General features: G+C 39.8%; 1 protein-coding gene across 24 annotated transcripts in view; it reads left to right on the top strand.

Moving 5' to 3' along the window:
• Nucleotides 1-19,626, top strand: part of ESRRG (estrogen related receptor gamma) — a 384,103-nt gene that overhangs the window by 141,966 nt on the left and 222,511 nt on the right. For 5 of the 24 annotated variants that reach the window (NM_001396733.1, XM_046938780.1, XM_046938775.1 and 2 more), the window contains exon 2: nt 16,391-16,489. The exons of the other annotated variants lie outside the window; for them this stretch is intronic. In NM_001396733.1, the coding sequence (NP_001383662.1) occupies nt 16,464-16,489 (26 nt within the window). In that variant the 5' untranslated portion in view covers nt 16,391-16,463. The remainder of the gene's footprint in view (nt 1-16,390; nt 16,490-19,626) is intronic. 24 annotated transcript variants of the gene reach the window in all.

Genomic DNA, 19,626 nt, shown 5'->3' on the forward strand with positions numbered 1-19,626 from the left:
CAGGTCATAAAGCGTCAAGCTCACATGGAGTGAAAGCCTATGCTCTACTGTGGAGCCAAAGTCTCCATCAGAGAGAAAATAAAGTCTATATCATGGGCTGAGGAGGGAAGGAAGGCAGAAAGGTGTTACGTGCAGGTGGCACGTGATCATATCTAGCCCCAAGGTCAAGTTGCCTACTGGGCATCCAGAGGTTTAGATTAGCATGGCAGTATCCTCATCTGTGGAAATTACCTGGTAATTCTCTGCTTTTCCGCCAGTAGTGAGGGAGACAAGTCACTAGGTGCTCCATGTGTCTCATCAAGATTCCACAGGAGCATTTACTGTGCTTTCTACAGATGCATTTGTCCATATTGCCAAGTTGAATGGACTTCCTAGCTGTTACCTTGGAAAAGTAGTATAATCTAGAGATGAATGTTAGTAATTGCACTACTGAGGACCAGATCAGTGCATGTTTGGATGAACCATGACCTACCAAGCTATGGTAGATTTAACTAGAGCTATTAAAGAGGTTAGTGGCTTGACAGAGCAAAACAGTGTGAGCTTTTCTACTCTGGAAGAGAGTGCAGTCAGTGAAGCCACTGAAGGCTGGGCTGCAGTGCTCCTGTAAACAGCTGCTGAGACAGCTGCCAACAGTGGTGAGCAACACCACCCTAAAGCAGTACAGCTGCTTCCAGAAGGTTTAACAGTCATCATTCCTACAGCCGCTCAGGTGCACACAATTTGGGAAATGCTGTAGGCTTTATTTGTCATGTTGCCACAACAAAAACTTTCCTTCTTTGGGAGTTAGCAGGCAAAGAACACATGCTCAATATTCACACAGTTCAACCCCCTGGTTAATGGCTAAAAAGATATTTCCTATCCAACCCATTGGATATTAAAGACAGTAGTTCTGGACAGCTGGTTTGAGCTGTGTAGCTATATTTTAGTAGACTGAATTATGTTTTTCAGGTATTGATTTCAATGACTATAGAAGTTCATGGTGTTACGAGAGGTTCTATTTTGTGTTATTTGATAGCAATTATTTCAGTGTCATTTCAGTTGAACACTGAGACCCTTCAATATCTATTTAATCACATCTGTGCAAAAACCAAGTTAATTTTTGTAGTATTTCTTTTGTAACGTTAACATGTTTGTTTGTTTTTTTTCTATTTTGTGCCTGAAGATCCAGAGAGTTTCAGTTCTTAGGCTAACAGGCACTTTGAAAGCCAGAATTCTCTGTCAGATATCTCCTAGTTCTCTGAGTTTGGGATATTGCAACTCTAGAAATGCAGCCATGAGCCTAATAAAAATAAAGGTGGATGTACAACAACAAAAATAGAAAATGGTCCACATATTTTGGCTAAGAAGCCCTTTCCAAGGTCGAAAAGAGAACCAGTAGCAGAGCCAGGAATAGAACCATTATCTCCCAGGCCTTTTCTTTTTCTTCTGTCCCAAAAGACGCAATGCAAGGTACAATATCCATTTGACAAATTGCACAGTTATGTGATGAATTGCATTTATAATGCACATTTTATGGCCTCTTTTGGCCACTTCCTACTAATCCATCTTTCTTGGGGTATATTCTTAACACTCCACAGCTCTCAGTGGCTATTAAACAACACAAAAACATTCTTTTCTTCCAAATGTAGAATTTACCATAATTTCTTTGGTCAGAAGCAGAGCCCTGAAAATATTCAGACCTACTCAAGTGACAGGGTTAAGGCCCAGTGCCCTTCAGCCTAAGGGGTAGGGAAATAATTTTTCTATGACAAAAGAGAGACAATAATTTCCTAGTTTCTTATTAAGAATGTAAATTCCTTCTACCCCTGCATGCTTATAAGGTATTATATTTGTACATTGCGCAGTGATTTGGTTCCAAATATCATTTAGACTCTATATGAGACTTACTTGCTTCAGTCAAAATGTTACTCATTACCAAACCTGCAGTAATCAGCAAGTTATCAATTACTTCTTTGCAGTCGTATGGGTAACACACATATGCATACAATTGTAGGCTTATTCATGAATGTTTAACATAAAATAGTTATTTATTTTAGTTGTAATTTCTTGGGATTTCTTGCAATAAATACTTATGTTCTGTGCTGTAGAACAAAATAGCTATACCAGGGCCCAAGTTGCCAGGATGAGTGTAGGCATAGGCAGATGAAGTACCTGTTATCAGAATGTCTGGAGTTGAATGAAATCTAGCAGGACTTGTGGGCCTCACTGAAATTAGGCAAAGCAAGACCCCGAATAACGATACCTTTAGAGTATATGCCGAAGTGTTATATTGAGCTGTAGACTCCTCAAAGTTACTGAGGCATCTTCTTGAGGTCAGATGGATTTGTGGGGCTGTGCATATATTGCTACCACATCATGGTCTTAGAAACATCGCTTAAACTTTCTGGCACCTAGTTTATATACCTGTATAGCAGGTATAAAAGCACCTGCTTCTCAGTGATCTTGTGAGAATTAATAAATAATTAATTTCTGCTCTTGGCTGAAAGTTATTACAAAGGTAAAAAGTAGTACAATTATCCATGTCTATAATATTGTGTCTCTATGTAAGTACTTGTGATACCAAAGAATTTTTTATTAAAAAAAAAAAAAAGGAAAGCTCATATATACACATTTAGTGGTAGAAACCTGAAAATATTGCTATGAAACTGTGGCTTTAGCTGGACAACGGAGGGGAGAATAGGAAAAAAACACCTTTATGAGAAGTTACCTTTACTCTAAATTAACATCTTGAATGTACTTAATTTTTAACAAGCCTTATGACCCTTTTCTCTATCCATGCTTGTTTCTAGAAGATTGGGAGAAATAAACTACCTGCCTTGGGCATTTAATGCTGTATTCAAGAAAACATGAGCCAGGGAAGAAAATTGTTTTTATTTTTAAATATGAACCTATATGGACAATATTATTGTTACATTTCTTGAAATGTGTCCGGAATTCAAACCTGGAGGCAATAGATGTGTGAGAGTGAAATTGGCCTTAGACAGTTAATAAATTCTGAGCAGAGATGCATAAATCAGCGAGGGTATTTTTCAAACTTTTTTTTTTTCTCCGAAGGGGTGGGCATGGGGGAGGGAAAGGTCTTTGGAGAATTGTTTTCTATCAGTTCAGAAAATAGAGAAAAGAATTCAGCAATACCCAGTGCTGGTTAGCAGATTGTCATTTTTGGGTTTGATGTTCCTGGGTTTAATTGTCTTTCATGTGAACAATGGCAGGAGCTCTCTAGTGTGCCATGCGAGCATGATAAAAGGGGGCCGTTCTTGCATAGCAATGCCTTTTTTTTATTATTAGCGTAAAAAATTAGCAAGCTGGAAGTCGTTAGGAGTTCCATTGGCATTAATTGTAATGCAGCCTGAATTTGTTTGCAGACCAGTGCGGCAAGACAATAGCAGTGGGGAAAAAAAGCAATATTAATAGCCTTTTACTTATTGTATCGTTTTACTGAGCCTTAATAAGGTGTCTGCTGTCAACTGGAATTTATTATTAAAAAAAAAAAAAAAAAAGACATGGTAATTGATGTATTGCAGTAAGTATGGATGAGGGCTCAACTTGATTAATGTATGAGTTGGCTTTTTAAGGCATTTTTAAAAAGGCTTCTTAACTGGGTCTTAAGAGACTGGCACAAGCCCACTGTAAACTACCTTGTTGCGGTTGGAAAACAGCCTGACAGCTGCTGATGTCTCCTGTGGCTTTGCTTTTTTTTTTTTTCTGATCAGAGAAAACTGAAGTAATATAGTCCTCGTCAATAATTGCAGTGCTTAAAAATCTTATAAAGGGATTTCTATTCTTCCCTCCGGAGATAACTTTTCAAAGGTTAAATTAGTTTTACTTGTGTGTGCTTCAAATATCTCAGCTCCCAGTAAGGATCAAGTTTTGTTTTAAATAAACTGCTAGTTTGTGTGATGCATTGGATTAACACCTTGCAGGATACCTTTGGTTTCAGTATGAGATAGACTCTACAAAGACTTCATTTTAAGTCCAGCTGAAGTCCTCCAGAAAAGGCTTTAAGTTACTGACTCACTTGGTTAGTTTATTTTGGAGATGGGTATTCATTTTATTTTCTTGTTTCATACTTGTGATCTTCACTTGAATTTATCAGCTTTGGCCTGTCGTCATATCATTCAACATAGTTATACTGAGTGGCAAGATTTACATTTAGGCCTAAGAGAATAAGGGACCCTGTTATCTTTTTATTTCAGTGTGTGCCTAGTCTCAAGGTTGCTGCGTAAAATATGCTGTCTTTCTAGGGTATAAAAGGATCTAAAACTAGAAGTGAAGGACTAAAGGAGGGCTGCAAAGATGGTGAAGGGTCTGGAGGGCAAGATGCGTGAGGAGAGGTCCCTGGCTTGGTTCAACCCAAAGTGGAGGAGGCTGAAGGGAGGCCTCATGGCGGTTGCAGCTCCTCACAGGGAGCAGATGGGCAACGCTGAGCTCTCCTCTCTGTGGCAATGACAGGGCCCGAGGGAACAGCATGGAGCTGTGTCAGCGGAGGGCAGCTGGGTCTTAGAGACAGGTACTGCACCAGAGGTTGGTGAGCATGGAACAGGCTGCCCTGGGCAGTGGGCGCAGCCTTGAACTGATAAAGTTCAAGGAGTGTTTGGACAGTACTCACAAACATAGGGTTTGGATTTTGGGTGGTGGTGTATAGAGTCCAGAATTGGATTAGTTGACCCTTGTAGGTTCCTTCCATCTCAGGATATTCTATAATTATATACTGCCAAAATGCCAAAGGTTATGCATTAACAGGAAGACTCTAATGTGAGATGGCTGTCCTATGCAGATTATGAAGAAACTATTTTGTAGAAATACAGATTGTGGAACAGTAATATTTCGGTAACTGTATGTAATTTTTGGTCTTAAACCACTTATTTCACCCTAGGTCAAATAACAGATATTTGAAACAATGTATAGGGAAGATGTTTAAACTCATCTGGAATTTCAGTTGTACTTCTGATTTAGTGAATACCCAGATAGCTTTTCGTGAAGAGCAGATTGAGGTTTCAGCCATAGTTCAGTTAATCTGAATATGTAGCCTATATTTTTTTGTTGGGGTCACCGTGAGCCTAAGGTGTAAGGTGGTGAAGTGACAGCATCTAGTTCTATTAAAAATTTCCAGATTTGTCTCCTAGGATAATAGGTGACTTTCTCCTGACTAGACTAATCAAGGTTCTCCTTTCTGTAATGTTGTCTCCATCAGTGCTGCAAATGTCATCCAAGTAGATATCAAAGTCAAAGGGAGAGAAACAGATTTGTAATTTGTCACAGTAGCATGTTGTCCTTCCTGATAGCTCTGGGTCTTTCCCAGAGGAAGTGCTCAGGCTTCATTATGGATGTAAGCTTTATTAGAATAGACGTCATCAGGTTCAAGTGTTAGGAAAAGCCTTTGCCTGCTAACAAAGGCCGTGGCCTTGGATAATGTGACCGTTCTTCTTACTGAAGGCTGTATGTCAGTGTAGATGATGCTTTACTCTTTTCCCCGTTTTTTTTTTTTTTTTGGACATGCTGATCCTATTGGAGATCTTCTATGTGATATCATTCTCCCTCTTTGAAGGCTACAAAGAAGGACTTGAGTACCCTGTTGTCAGTTCTTTCCTTTTGTTTTGGATCTCGTGCCAGAAAAAAAGCCTAGCTGAGGCCGTTTTTGAAAACTTTGTATAGTCTATAGTCAGCTCATTCACAGACTGTAGTCTTTGAATAATATTTCCTTTAAGATTTCTTTTTCAGGATTCAGATCCCAGAAATGCAGCAGTACAGTGTATGCATTTGAGGCAGGTTTGCTATTAAATGAGATTGTCACATAGTTCTAAATATGAGTTTCAAATTCTTTTTAATATACTAAGTAAATTTTTTAGTTTATTTCTATGTAAGCTACCTTCTGATCGAGCAATGCAGTTGAGGGGTAATTTTCTAGGAAATTTCTTATCATGTCACCTTTATTTTATCCAATAAGACTTCTCTCTCCAGCATCTGCTACATAAAACCTTTATTTCTCTTATTCCCTGACATCAGATGAGAGAAAATTTGAATGAATTGACAGTGATATTTCAGTGCATTAATTGCATCTCAAGCTCCTTTATTCATCCTGAAGATGACTCAGGCCTTCCAGTCCCAAGCAGCACTCTAAAGTCTTCAACGTACCACCCTTGATAATATTTAAATATTTGCAATTTTGATACTTTTTTAGTTACACCTCTGTGGCAGATGCTGCAGTGGTCCAGCATAATCTCTCTTCAACTAAGCAAAAAAAAAAAAAAAAAAAAAAAGCTGTCCCAGTTGTTTCTTCATTTAGTCTAACTTGTAGTTAGTACTTTTTTAAGGTCTGATTCACCTCAAGTCATTTTCTCCTTTTCTTTCCCTCATATCCTTCATCTTTAGGCCTGGGCTCTCTGAAATCTGATCCTGAAACTACCCAAAGGTTGCAAGCATTTGAAAGCTAAGTATGGGTTCTGAACAAAATTTTACAAATGGTTTCCATTTTATTAAGGAGTCAGATTGAGGGCCATTAATAAAATGGAAACTCTGCACCTTAATCTAACCTTGATATATTTCCAGGCTAATGCATCTGCTTATATAGCCCTGTCACAACTGGAGCTGAGAACTGAGAGAACTGTTGAATACATTTTCATACCTTTGCATTATTTTTTCCAATCCCAGGTTAGGCTGGTTCTCAGCTATATTCCATACATCTTTCTTTCACTGACTTTGGCCAGAATTAGAAGAGCCATGCCAGCTTTTATTTGAACTCTTGTTTGTTGCTAAATTTATTCAGTGGAAGAGCAATGATGCGAAAGGGGGGCTGAACTTGCATTAGATTCTGGAGTTAAATAAGACTGGGTTCTACACAATTATCTGCAAGAAGCATTACTCTGAGCAACATCATAGCACAGCCGCAATGAAATAAATAGTGATGGTGACTGTGTGTTATGACATTTCATAAGGTTCACTTGGTGAACCAAGGAAAGCAATACAGCATATGGGAATAGTAAGGAAATTGGGTTGTTCTGGTTATCGATTGTTTGGTTGACTGTGCCATGTGCACAAAACTACAAGTTCCAGTTCACACAGCAAACCTGCAGTCTTAGACCTCTGCAGAGACCTGATTCATCTGCAGGATTTCACTTCCCCAAAATTTGGGTTACCTCCATGTTTGATTCTGCTGAAACCGCTGCTTTGCTATGAACTTTGTAGACCTTATGTGCACCGAGAACTTTTCCCCCTACCCCAAGAATTCAGTGACCAAACTGATGTATAGCGGTAACTTCAATTATGTTGCAGATATGTTGCAAATCTGACAATGGATTTATCATTGAAGCGTGGATTATATCTGAACAGTAATTACCACATTACTATAAAATAGTATTAATTAGTGTAATTATTTCATAATTCTGATCAGAAAGTAGTTTTGAACATATTACTGAGCAGGTGTTTCTCTAGAAGTTCAAAACATGCCTCTCCCAACCATTTATTAGTCTGAACCTAGCAAATGGATCAAAGATTTGGGTGATCTTAAATTTGTTTACACTTGCAGTTTTCAAGGTGTATACTTGAAAAAGTCCAGTTACCTCTCTTGCTAAGGTGTTGTTACAAATCCTTGTGCAAAGTCTTTTTACTGGAACTAAGGAGGTCTTATCTCTTGCACTGTAACAGAACACAAATCTCAGGTTCCTTGTTCTAAGAGTGGCCTCTCATTATTACAAGAGTAAAAATACAGATGATCTCTGCCAGGCGCAGACAGAGACTAGGTCTCTATGCTGACACATAGCTACAAAGAACTGTTATCATAGGAAAATTTCTCCTTCTAAACCTGAGCTTAAACTAATATGAACAGACACATGAAGGCCCCAGTGGCTGACCTTTGTTCACGTGAGAATATGTCTGCTTATGGTTTTCTTAGTTCATGTTAATTGATTGCCTGATTGGATTGATTACCTCATTGATTTACTGTGGTTTGTGGTTTAACACTAGGTTTGGCCCAGGGTAGGCTTCAGAACTTTTTGATGTGGAATAGAAATTTTGGAAATGCCCTCACTAGCAGCAAACATTGCTCCATTGTCTTAAGCTGGAGGATTCCCATTGCAGTGGATGCTAATACCTGGCACGAGTAATGCTTTGTGGGCGGTGTTAGAGTGAAGCAGTCTGAGGAGTGAATTTCCAGTGTACTTTTAACCCTCTGATAATTTTTTATAAACCCACTTCAAGTGCGTATTGGGAATGCTGGTGTGCAAGTTACCTACCTACTAATTTTTTTGCAGGCAGTGAGAAGGAGACAACTTAGGTTTTTTTTCAAAATGTTGTTCCTTTCTTTTTTCTGTAGAAGTATATTACTAACCCTCTTCTTCTTTCTCTTTCTTACCATTGTGCATGTGAGAACCCTAGTAAATGAAAACTCTAATATGAGGCCAAGGAATTGCCCTGGTTCTTTGGTTTACATGCATTTGGAGTAGTCTACTGTCTGGCAAAAGATGCTGTTAAATGTGAGATACCAGAACCAGAAATTAGGATCCATCTGTCAGCTTGAGAACATGTTCCAAGTTTCTGGTGTAGGCAGTTGAAATGAATTTGCTTACATAAGCTTATTTCAAAGAAATCATATTGTTAGACCCATGATGAGGGCGCAATAGACTTTCTTTTCATGCTCTTGGCATGTCTTGGTACTTAAGAGACCAGGAAAAAAAAAAATGTATTTCCTATTAAGCTGTTTTGGAAATAGTCTTCCCATATCAAAGCATGTTTAAAAAGCAGATTGCATTTGATAGCAGTAACTAAAATGCAGTAAGAAGCAGCCTTTTGATCTGTTGTAAATAAACTCTTTTGCAGATAAATATGTTACAAGTGTATTTTTGTTCATTTGCTATCAAATTTAGTAACAACCAGTGGAATTGAGTTCAGCCAAAATGGTTCCCTATCAGAGTTTGAATACATACTTCGAAATATTAAAAGATAATGATTTGTATGGCATTGTTATATAATGCATTTCTTGTCTTCTCTTGTGTGCATGTGACAAATTCCAGTTGATAAGCCCAGGACTCTGGAGTCAGTTGTCTGGCTAGTTATTAAGATTAAGATAAGTACTGAGAACGGAAAGATACAGTGCATTGTGCTGCCCTTATGGGACTGGGCCACCTCGGATTCCAAGTGTAAACAATGAATTAGTTCTCCCTGGCTTATTTCAAACCTGAGGTGTACACTGTAAATATTTGTGAAATATGATGGAAAGAGTATGGAAAGATTTTTACTATTTTTTTATTCATTACATGTAATTATTAAAAATCAAAACTTGCCTTGTGACTCAAATCACTATGAAGCATTTTTAAAGATCCAAGACCAATTTCTGTTAATTATAAAATGAACTTTTTTTCCCACCTTATCTGAGACATTGGAGAGAAAAAAAAAAAAACGTTTGGACAGTGTTATCACTTCATGCTTCATGCTGGGTGTGCTGCTACAATAACAACAGTTAATGCTCACAGGGCAAAGCTCAGTTTAAGGGCTGGGGGATCACTGTAAGACCTGAACTACAGAATACTGAAGTCAATAAAAAGTCTCCATATAACTTCAGTAAGTTTTGGATCAAGTCCAGAAGAAAAGTTAGAGAGCTGTGTTATGTTTCTGTGCTAGAGTGTTAAGGGCATCATGCTGTCTTTTTCAAAGGGAAGGGGGGAAAAAGTTTTCCGTTGTTCCATGCCAGTAAGATATTACTGAGATATTTTAAAAACAACACCACTACTAACAATAAAAACAACGCAAACAACAAAACCAACAAACAAAGAAACTCAACACAAACATTTCCTGAAGTTGACTTGCTACTTCTCAGTAACTATAACAACTATGAGCTTTGCTACAGATCAGTAGCTAATACTTTTAGGAGAGCAAAATTATCTGTAAAATCTTTGGAGGAGTGACAGAAAATAATTTAGAAAGTATATTGAAGCTACGTGCTGTGTAATGTCAACCACTGGATAGCAATTAATTTTTGTTAATGAATTTAAAACAGGATGTATGGAAATGGTTATATGTAGACACTGCTAAACAGCTAACTAGTCCTTAGGGCTTGTGTTTTCATTATCTATTTGTAAATCATTTCAGCAAGCATGACCTAATGCAGCAAAAAACTGCTCTGAAATTTGAATTGAGATTTAGATTTACCAGACTCGTTCTTTCTTTGTTTTTCCTTGCACTGTGTGTAGGCACGTAGGCCTACAGCAGAGCTGTGCCCATCCTCTGATTAATCACCTCCAGTGCAGAGTTAGTTTGTAGGTTCTGTTCTGTTTCAAAAGGATTATGTCTAAACTCTACGAGTTTTTCACATTAGTGGGTAAGGGAAATTAACACTAGAAAACATGCAAGAGAAACCAGGAGCACAGCTGAATGGTCCCCAGTGATCCCTGCTTTCTATGGTATTTTTAATACAGTAAGAAATAAATAATTTTAAAAACCCAACGTTGTTAACAGTGAAGGGCTATCTGAGAGAGCCACATGAACTGCTTTTCCCTGAGAGTCAGAAAGTTGTATTGCTGAATTGGAAGCTGTCTCTTTCCTTCATATGTCAGTTAAATCATTGTGCTTCCTTAGCTCCCCTAAGGTATACGCAATGATTTCCTCTTAACCAGCAATGAAGATAAATAGCTCCTGTATCTTTTCTGTTTACAGTTATCTTAAGCAAAACCAAAATTAAAACAGAATCATTGTGGAATCGTAGTTTCTTGTAGAATCCTGAATATAGGATAAAAAGTTGGAATATCTCTAAAATGAGATATATACATATGGAATACAAGACATGTCTGTGTATATATGTGCATGTATTTTTAACTTCAGTTACTAACGGACCTTGAGAAATCAAGTAATTTAAAGAGTATCTAAACTTCATGTGCTGTAACCAGTTAAATGAAACTTAGAGTGGACTGGAATATCTGGAATACCACACTCTCCTTCCCCGCCATTTATTTACTTATTTTTTTTCCCACAGCCTGGTCTTTATATTGTGGATGTGTTTGTTCCATTTAGCTGCAAGTGAGAAATCACTGAGGTCACTGAGATGTCAGTGCCACATAGGCTGAAGGCAAAGCTGGATGGAATTCCCTACTATAACGCTAATTATCAAAACGCATATGATACGAGGAGAGTGCGTGCAGCCTTGATGCTATTGCTGCAGTCTAGTAGAGGTGGTGACTGGAAAACTCTCCAAACACCCCTATGCCCTAAGCCTATTTTAGGTTTTTAACGTAAGTGTACTCTCTGGCACACACGCACAGTTTTGTGCTGTACAATCACAGTGTGAAACTAGCTATGTGTTTTAGCTGAACTCTGCTTGGTCTGAAATACCCACGTAGTTAGCATTCCTGCCAATTTGGTATGATTGAGACCTTTACTTGAACTGACCTCAGAAGGAATAGAAGACTAATTGAGACAGCCCTAGTTCTAGCTCTCTAGAGGTGTAAAACACTGCAAATGGTATCTGGCGCATGCATAAAAAGGTTTACATAGTGCAAGAGGGCTACAGAAAGGAAAAGAGAATTTTTTTTCAGCAACCTTCCCCCTCTCTCCCCTACAAGGCTTCAAGAAAAAAAAAGCAATTTTATTCCAGTCTTAATCTCTTTACATGGTAAAATAATAAATAACACTTTTATTATTATTATTATTTAAAAGGAACCAAAACAATGCAGAAGGTAAAATTAGGACAGTGCTTGGGTGCCTCAGGGCTGTAATTAAGGCTAACTAGATAGAAAAGAGAATATTCTTCCTCAGATTTATGCTCTGAGGAGTGGGGGGGGGGAGGGGGAGGGGGAAAGGCAAAGTGAAATACAGCAAAAGAAACCCGTAATTCCAATGTATTCAACTCACCCATCAGAAGAAATGGCATTAATTCAGGTACCCAATTACTGTAATGTGGTTCAGAGCACCTCAATAGGTGTTTCAATCTCAAGCCAGGACTAACATTTGTAATCCTTTAAATGCACTTAAGAAATTGATGTTACAGCCCCACAATCTGTTAGGGGCCTTGCTTCCTGGCTGATTGCAAAGTACCCCGCCATTAATTGGATCATCAGAATGTGATCCGCGTCCTGGTCCTCGGATTATGTAAGACTGACTTTGCTCTGACGCGCTGAACCAGAGGCTGCTTTTGCTGGATATTTTGACCCTTAATGTAGATAAGTGGTATTTTTCATCAATCTTAGCTTGCATTAAAAAAGGGAAATGTCAATTCAATGTGGGGCATTTAACTTAATTCAACATCTTTTAATTTAATACCTTGGAAAAGTTAGTCCGTCTCCGACCTGCTGGAGACTTGTGCTGATAGAAGGGTTTGTAGAGCGGGATTGAAGGCAACTCATCCCCACTCTGTGATATGGTCAGATCCCAAAAGCCTCTTCATGCTTTGTCCCTGTATGGAAAGCAAAGAAAGAAAAATGCCACTCAATGCTGTTTTGCAGTAATTACTAATAAGTTCCTTCAGCTACTTTGGGCTGTTCCCCAGTGACTGTTCTGTGCACCTGAGGGAAAAGGCACAAAATTAATTCCATGTTTGCTGCTCTATTTTCATCTTAGTTTATTCAGTTTTTTTTTTTGTGAATCAGGATAGTTTGATTAATTCACGTGATATTTTGGTACTAGAGTAACTGCTAGTTTAGAAATCCTCTGCATGGACCAAACCTGAAATCCTATTTAAGACAGGGGAGATGCCTCATAGCAGAAGGAAGCTGTATCTCAATTAAAATAAGTAAATAATTGTCCCTGTAATAACTATGGGACATGTGCTTGCACCTCTTTAAAAATTGCTATTATTTATTAACAGTATTTATCATTATTTTTTTTCATTATACTGCACCAGAAAATCCCTCCTAGTGCTTCCCTTTCCTGTACAGAATGTGTTTGTCCCAGTGGCCCTGACAGAGGTTCAGAGATGACTGCAGCAGCTGGGCATTGCAGTGAGCATCAAAGTTATTTGACTCTGTATGCCTTTGAAAAGTTGTTTATGGCCATTGCTGATATGGTGTTGGTCTCCTACTTGTTAGGAGTGAAGGTGAGGAGGGTAACATCTGGTTTTATGGCTACAGCTTGTTAGTTCTTGATGTCTTTTTTTGCAACTTATGCTTAATAATCCTAGATATGGAAATATATTGAAAATAAGCTACAAAAATCACTGGCAGAACCCAACTTTTCTTGTTTAAGAGGAAAAGCAAACTCTTTCCAACAGTGTCAGCTTTCTGACTTGGGCCCTTTTTTTTTTCTTTTTTTTTTTTTTCTTTTTTTCTCTTTTTTTTCCTTGCCAAAATCTCAGTCTGATTTTTTCCAACTGTCCCTCTCGCCACTGTTCTTCAAGACATTCAGAAATAGTGCCATACTGTGGACTGGAAGAGATGTCAAGACACCACAAAGTTGAGGAGCTGGTAGGACTTCTTGTTTTCCCATCATCTTCTAGTTTGTTAGGAGGTCTTCAAGGCCTTTAGAGTCTTTAGAAAATTCTAGGTGGAGGAAAGAAAGCTCTTGAGGCAGCATCTTTCTGTTTCGTGGGAAATATGTACAACCCAAAGGAGAATTGGACCAAAGGGTGGTTCTTGCATTTCTTCCATTCTCCTGCAGGGCAAGGACCAGTTAAAAGCATGGCATGTAGGAGAAAGAGGTCTGCATTTTGAAAGAAGGAGTTTAAAGAAGATTCTGGAACCATATCATCAGATATCTCAATCATACAAATTTTTCAGTGGCTAAGGATGATGCTCCATGAACATTTTGGTGATTCTGAGAATGGAGCTGTCTTTGTGTTAATAAGGTTTGGTAGATTAGCAGAACACTCAGGTTTGTCTTCTCTGAGAATAAACATGAATGCACGAAAAGGCTTTTGGCTGGAAATACTTTTGTGATATTGAGCACGAATAGGAGGAGAATTGGTCTGGCATTTCATGTGAACTAACTCTTGTTAGCAACAAATTGTGCATTTGTCAAGAGAAGGCCTTTTCTGCTGTTGGTTTGGGTATGTGTAGGGTGTGCTGCTCATACGTAAGTGCCTGACCTTGCCTTTTCTCCTCCTGCTTTCATCTTGATATGAATTGAATAGGGAGGTAGATATATGTGCTTCTGGTCAGCCAGATTGGCACTCGAGGTCATACCGTGCTGCACGAGGACAGTATAACCTTAAGTTTACAGTGCTGGCTGCAGCAGAAGATACTTATTTGGTCCCTATAAGCTGCCTAGACAGCCTCTTTAGGGTATTGGTTGTGGTGGTCTTCTCTCTTTGCACGTGGGAAGTTCCTGGCATAGGAAGATCTTGTCTGCAACAGGAAGGGGCTACTGAACAGTAAATAAGAGCCCTGGCTACAGATTCCTAGAAAATAGTGAGCAGGTTTCAAAAATAGTACTTTTCTACCAAACTTGTTTAACGTTACTGTATTTGTTCAAATACTTTCAAGGAGAGGTTCAAGATTTTGAATGTTCTCTTTGAAACTGCATCCCCTGAGTAAGAATGGGAGTTTGTGTTGCAATGCTACACTTAGTGAGCTAACATGCAAAACGAAGTCCAAAAATGTCTACATGCATATTGTCTGTGAGGGTATTACACCTAACTGAACTTACCTGTTTTCACAAGCAACATGGAAGGAAGCTCACTTGGCCATATTCACACTTGGTACAAACAGAATCACCTTTCCTGATCAGAGTGAAATTGTATCCTCTGTCAGCCCCAAACTTATCTCCGAGACTTCCAGATAAACAACAGTCTCATGCTCTGTTCATTCAACAACCATACAAAGCTCTTTTATGAAGGGAGAAATCATACAAAGTAACGTAGGTAAGCCCGTAATTACTTTGGCTGTAGAACAAACACAAGGTTTCTTCCTGCTTGGAAGGACCTAGCCTTCTGCTGGAAGAGTGGGTTTTGAGATATCTCCAGCACTGGTAGCGTTCCTACAGCAGCTGCCTTTCCTAGCACACGTTACACAGCACAAGGTGCTTCTGAGTTACTCCGCTGCATGGAAGGAGAGGCAATCTTTTCCAGCCTGTGGCTCTCCCTTTTCTGGGCAATTGATTTGAGACACAGACACTGTCTTGGGGTGTTTTGTTGCATGGGGTTGCATTGTAAGTGCGTCACTTCCCATCTGTTTAATTGGAGCCTTGGGTGACACTTCTCTGCTACTTTATCCCCAGACAGAAAGCTGATCCATGTTTTTGCTACAAGGTTGGAAAGTAAAGTTGAGTTTGTGGTGAAGCAGATGTATTGGCTTCCCATGCTTTGAAGACAAATGGAGTCTCATTCATCGCTGCTACGCCAGTATGCTGGTGCTGTTTCAGACTGCTTTGGGTTGGGGTCTCAGTTTGCCCTTCCTTCCTAATGGGGTCCCTTGGTGGTGAATGCCATCGGAGTGCAGGATGGATGAGGTGCCCTAAGGACCTGCAGCAGGCTTGCCTTTTAAGCAGTGCCTCGCTGAACTGTGAACTGGGGCTTTCTTGAAGCACTGCATGAGGATATGAATTCAACTTGGAGAGAAAAATGGGAACAAATACCACATACAGCAGTGTGTGTCAGTTTGAAAGCACACGCTACTCAGTGGCAGTATCAATATGCATTTAAAATTATTTTCTTGCGTTGTCTCAAGTACTTCTCAGGGGCTCTTTGTTCTCGCTCCCTGTGGAACGGGCTGAGAACAGCGGCTGGTGCTCTGCTTCAGCTGCTGTCAGACAGGCTTGCAGATGAATTAATTGCATCCTCACTAATGACCAGTGGCCCCCTCGCTGCTGGGGAAATGGCCCCTCTGCCTGTGGGACTGCAGTGGGCCAGCTTCATTTGGTGGGACAGCATGCATAGAAATACCAAGTAGGGCAGTTGGCTTTTGGGGTGGGGAGGGGGTATACCTGTTTGGGGCTGTAATCCAACTTGAGTATGTGAGTTTCTTTCCATGCATGCAGCTTTGCAAAGCAAAAGCACTCTTTCTAGTTCCCAAGTTGCACTCACATTGAACTTTACCTGTGTGATTTGTTGGATGCTATTACAAAAGGGTAGGACAAAAGTGTAATGCCATAGAGCAGTAGTCAGTCTGTTTTGCTGTGTCGTAATAGCTCACGTGTATTGGGGTGTGAGGCTGAGCAAGTGTCTAAAACTGTTGATTTGGGTTTCAGCATTGAACCCATCTGCCCCCTTGTGCGCTCTGCATAGCACAGTGATTTGGGGAGCAATGGCCTTAGGTAAAGAGGAATCACAGACATACTTCTGCTGTGAGGGGTGAGCACTCCCTGCCCTTGTCTTTTCCCTTCCAGACTTTCATTCTTCTTTTCAAAATTTCCTTCTCCCAACTTGCAGTGTGGGAGGACACCTTCCTGTGAGATTCCCAGGGGTGCGCTACATACTCATTAGCCCGGTTCTCCTGTTTGATTGTATTGTCTTTTCCGCCTTGCCTACTTACAGAGCCCATGCTGCTTCAAGTAGCTTTGAATGTGCCAGTAAATGTGTGTTACAAGTGAGAAGTGAAACAGAGAAGATGTCTTCACCCAAGATTTGGAAGTGGTAGGAAGTGACCTCTTACACTTCTGCTTTTTAGATCTTTAAGACCTAAGCCACCCTAAATCTACTGTCCCTATAAAAAGCTGCATTTTAAAAGGCTTTAGGAGGCTTGCTGACCTTGCAACCTACTTTGTAAGGAGTCTGCACCCACAGCTATTAAACAAAATTAATTTCAGCACTTTTAAATTGTTAATCTTGCAAAAGACAACTTGCTTGCTCTCCAGTGATCCCACAGGTCGTCATTCTGTGAGCTGCAAGCCATCACCAGGGTTCATGGCTCTGAACATCATCAGTCTGCTCATGGTCTCCCAAATGCCTTACAAAATTAATTTCTTTGCCCTCCGCGTTGCCTCCCCCGGCAGCCCTGAGCTCTGGGCACTTGGTGAGCTCTCGGTACATAGTGGCTGCACCACAGGTTATTCTCTCTTTAAGGTTACTCCATCCTAAATCAGTGCTTCTACTCCTCAACTCACTGTAATGAACTTTGGGCAGCAGGACACTAATTCAGTAGGAAATGACAGCTTTAGTGTTCAGAGCGTTAGCTTTTCTATTGCAAGGGCGACGTCTCTTGTAAGTTAAGTTTCTCCATCCCCATGGGGCAGATGTTTTACCAGCTGCTAATTTATTTTGTATCCTTTTATGTGTATTTTTTCTGCTTGGGCGTGAAACTTGGAAATGCTGCCTTTTTTCCCTCTTGTAGTGATATGTGTGAGCCCACTGGGGGTGGGGGAGGATGCGCGTGTGCTGTATCTGGTATTATTGTGCCTGCTCCTTCCACCTCTTTTGTCTCTGCCACTCAAGCCAATTTCAGCTATCCGCCGCCTCTCATTCGGGATAATAGCCTCTCTTTTTACTGTTGTCTTGTCATGTTTGATTCGGCAGCACAAGGGTTTTAAATTAGCCAAAACGTTTGCATGCTGGGCTTCCTCTGCTGCCACTACCAGTTGTGGATCCACTAAACCACTTGATGCTGAAATTGATGATTGCTCGGAAGGAATAAGAAATTGTTGGTGGCTACCGGGAAGATTCATTCATGCCGAGCCCCTTTTAAGCAACATAGGGGGAGGGAGAAAGAGATTTTCTTCATTTCCCCACTGCCTGGCTGGTGGCTGCATTGTGCCTGTGCCAGGCTCCTGCTGAGTGATTACAGCCTTGCTAGGCTGCGTAGTTCCTGTGATTTTGAAATAAAAACAGAAGGGGAAAAAAAAACCCAACATCCAGGGAAGTAAGAGTGGATAAAGCTCTAAAGACTTGCAGCTAAATTCTGTAACATAGAATTGGTGTATTTTCTCTCACTGGCCACTTTGTTGTTTTGCTTTCAGTTGATTCATTCCCCTGGCTAGAAGTTTCACCCAGCAGACTTGCTGTATTTGACCCACTTGGGTTGGTGACAACCAATCACAGTTGAGTGACAAATGACCCGCCTTCAATGGGCTCTGAAATAACTGAGAATCCAGGCTCAAAACATCCTGCACCCCAAAATGCCTTTTACTTGTTTATATTACTGGTTAAAAATGTAGGAACCCACAGCTTATAAGGGAAAAGAAGAAATCAGTGCTTGACCAACTGTCTATACAGAACAAAACAATGGAAGCCATAGAATTAAATGTGAATGACTAAGCACCATGCTAGGGCTGTGCTTATATTTCACAACTGTATACGGTCACATAGAAAAAGTGAAACATTTTTTTTCTCCTTTCTGTTGAATTTCTTTTCAGCTTTCTTCTGGAATATTCCAGAACTGCCTTCCCAACCACTGGGTTATGGTGATAGTTCATAATTCAGGTGGCTGAATGGTCAGGAAAGGTGTGTAAGAGTCCTGCATACAATGGGTTGGGGTTTCCAAATCCAAAGACAAATACTACCTGAAAGAGATTAGTAACAATTGTAATTTAAAAAAAAAAGAAAGTACCTCTATTAGCCATGTAGGTGAGCTCACAGCCATTAAGAAGTGTGGTTTCAAAATTTACAGTTCATTATATAGTGTCTCAAGCAATATTCTAAATATATCACAGGCAGGAATACGATTGCATAGCATCCAAGCCAACAAAGATGTTCTCATCTGATCTAACATTATTATTAGTAATATTCTGGCACTTTCTTTCCTGATTACTAAGCCACATGTTCTCTTGCATAAGATACCCTTTTTCTGCTTACAAAAAAATATATATATATATATAAGTATATGTAGTTAGTGTGTGTGTGTATATATATATATATATATATAAAATGTATTTATACATTATATATATATAATCACCTTACAAGTTTGAAGATGTTAGTATATAACTTTATTTCTCTCTTGTATGTAATAAATCATGCAGAAATTGTGTGAATGACTAAAGCTCTAAAAATACAAGCCTAAGAGGGGGAATCTCTAGAGGCCAGCAATGGAGTGCTGCTGTGCAAGGCTGGTGCTGCAGGTTTCTGGTTTTTTTTTTTTTTTTTGCCAATTAACAGCAGATTGGGAAGTTGGGCGATGGTGATGGGTTTAGTCCTGTTATCCGTCTCTAACTGCCCTGCTGCCCAGAATTGCTGATTTCGCTGCGAAATCATGACAGATGTGTTACTGGGAAACATACGGGTGGAGTAGCTATTGAGAGAGTTAATGCAGAGGATAATAAGTAGCTAAGGCTGTGTCCTCCAGCAGACTTTGATGTGTTTTGATAATATATGGAATGGGTCAATCTGCCCTATTAGCAAATGTAGCCAGTTTATGCTCTACATACAAACTAGAGATTTGATAAAGCACTAAATTAGTTTTCACAAGGTATTAGATGTTAGATACTTAATGGGATCATCATGCTTTTGCTACACTTGGTTAAAATGTGTTCTGTAACAGAAGCATGAGGCAGCATGACATTTCACCAGGAGAGGAAGCGTGTCTTGTGACTGAATCACGAGCCTGGGAATTATGAAGTCCAGACATTGCTTGGCTTCTGGCTTACCCTCTGTGTGATTTACCAGAGTTTTCTCTTCTTGCATCTGTAGACTGAGACTGTGTCCGTTCCTCTTCCCTCTGCCTCCCTGTGAGGCTTAAGACATCAATGCTTGTGGAGTGGCTTTTTTAGGGAAGGGAGGGGGAATTGTGTGTTTTGTTTGTTTTGCTGTTTTGCTTATCCTTGGATGCAAAGTGGTAT

The sequence above is a fragment of the Gallus gallus genome, chromosome 3 (assembly GCF_016699485.2).
Source record: "Gallus gallus isolate bGalGal1 chromosome 3, bGalGal1.mat.broiler.GRCg7b, whole genome shotgun sequence".
NCBI classification, from domain to species: domain Eukaryota; kingdom Metazoa; phylum Chordata; class Aves; order Galliformes; family Phasianidae; genus Gallus; species Gallus gallus.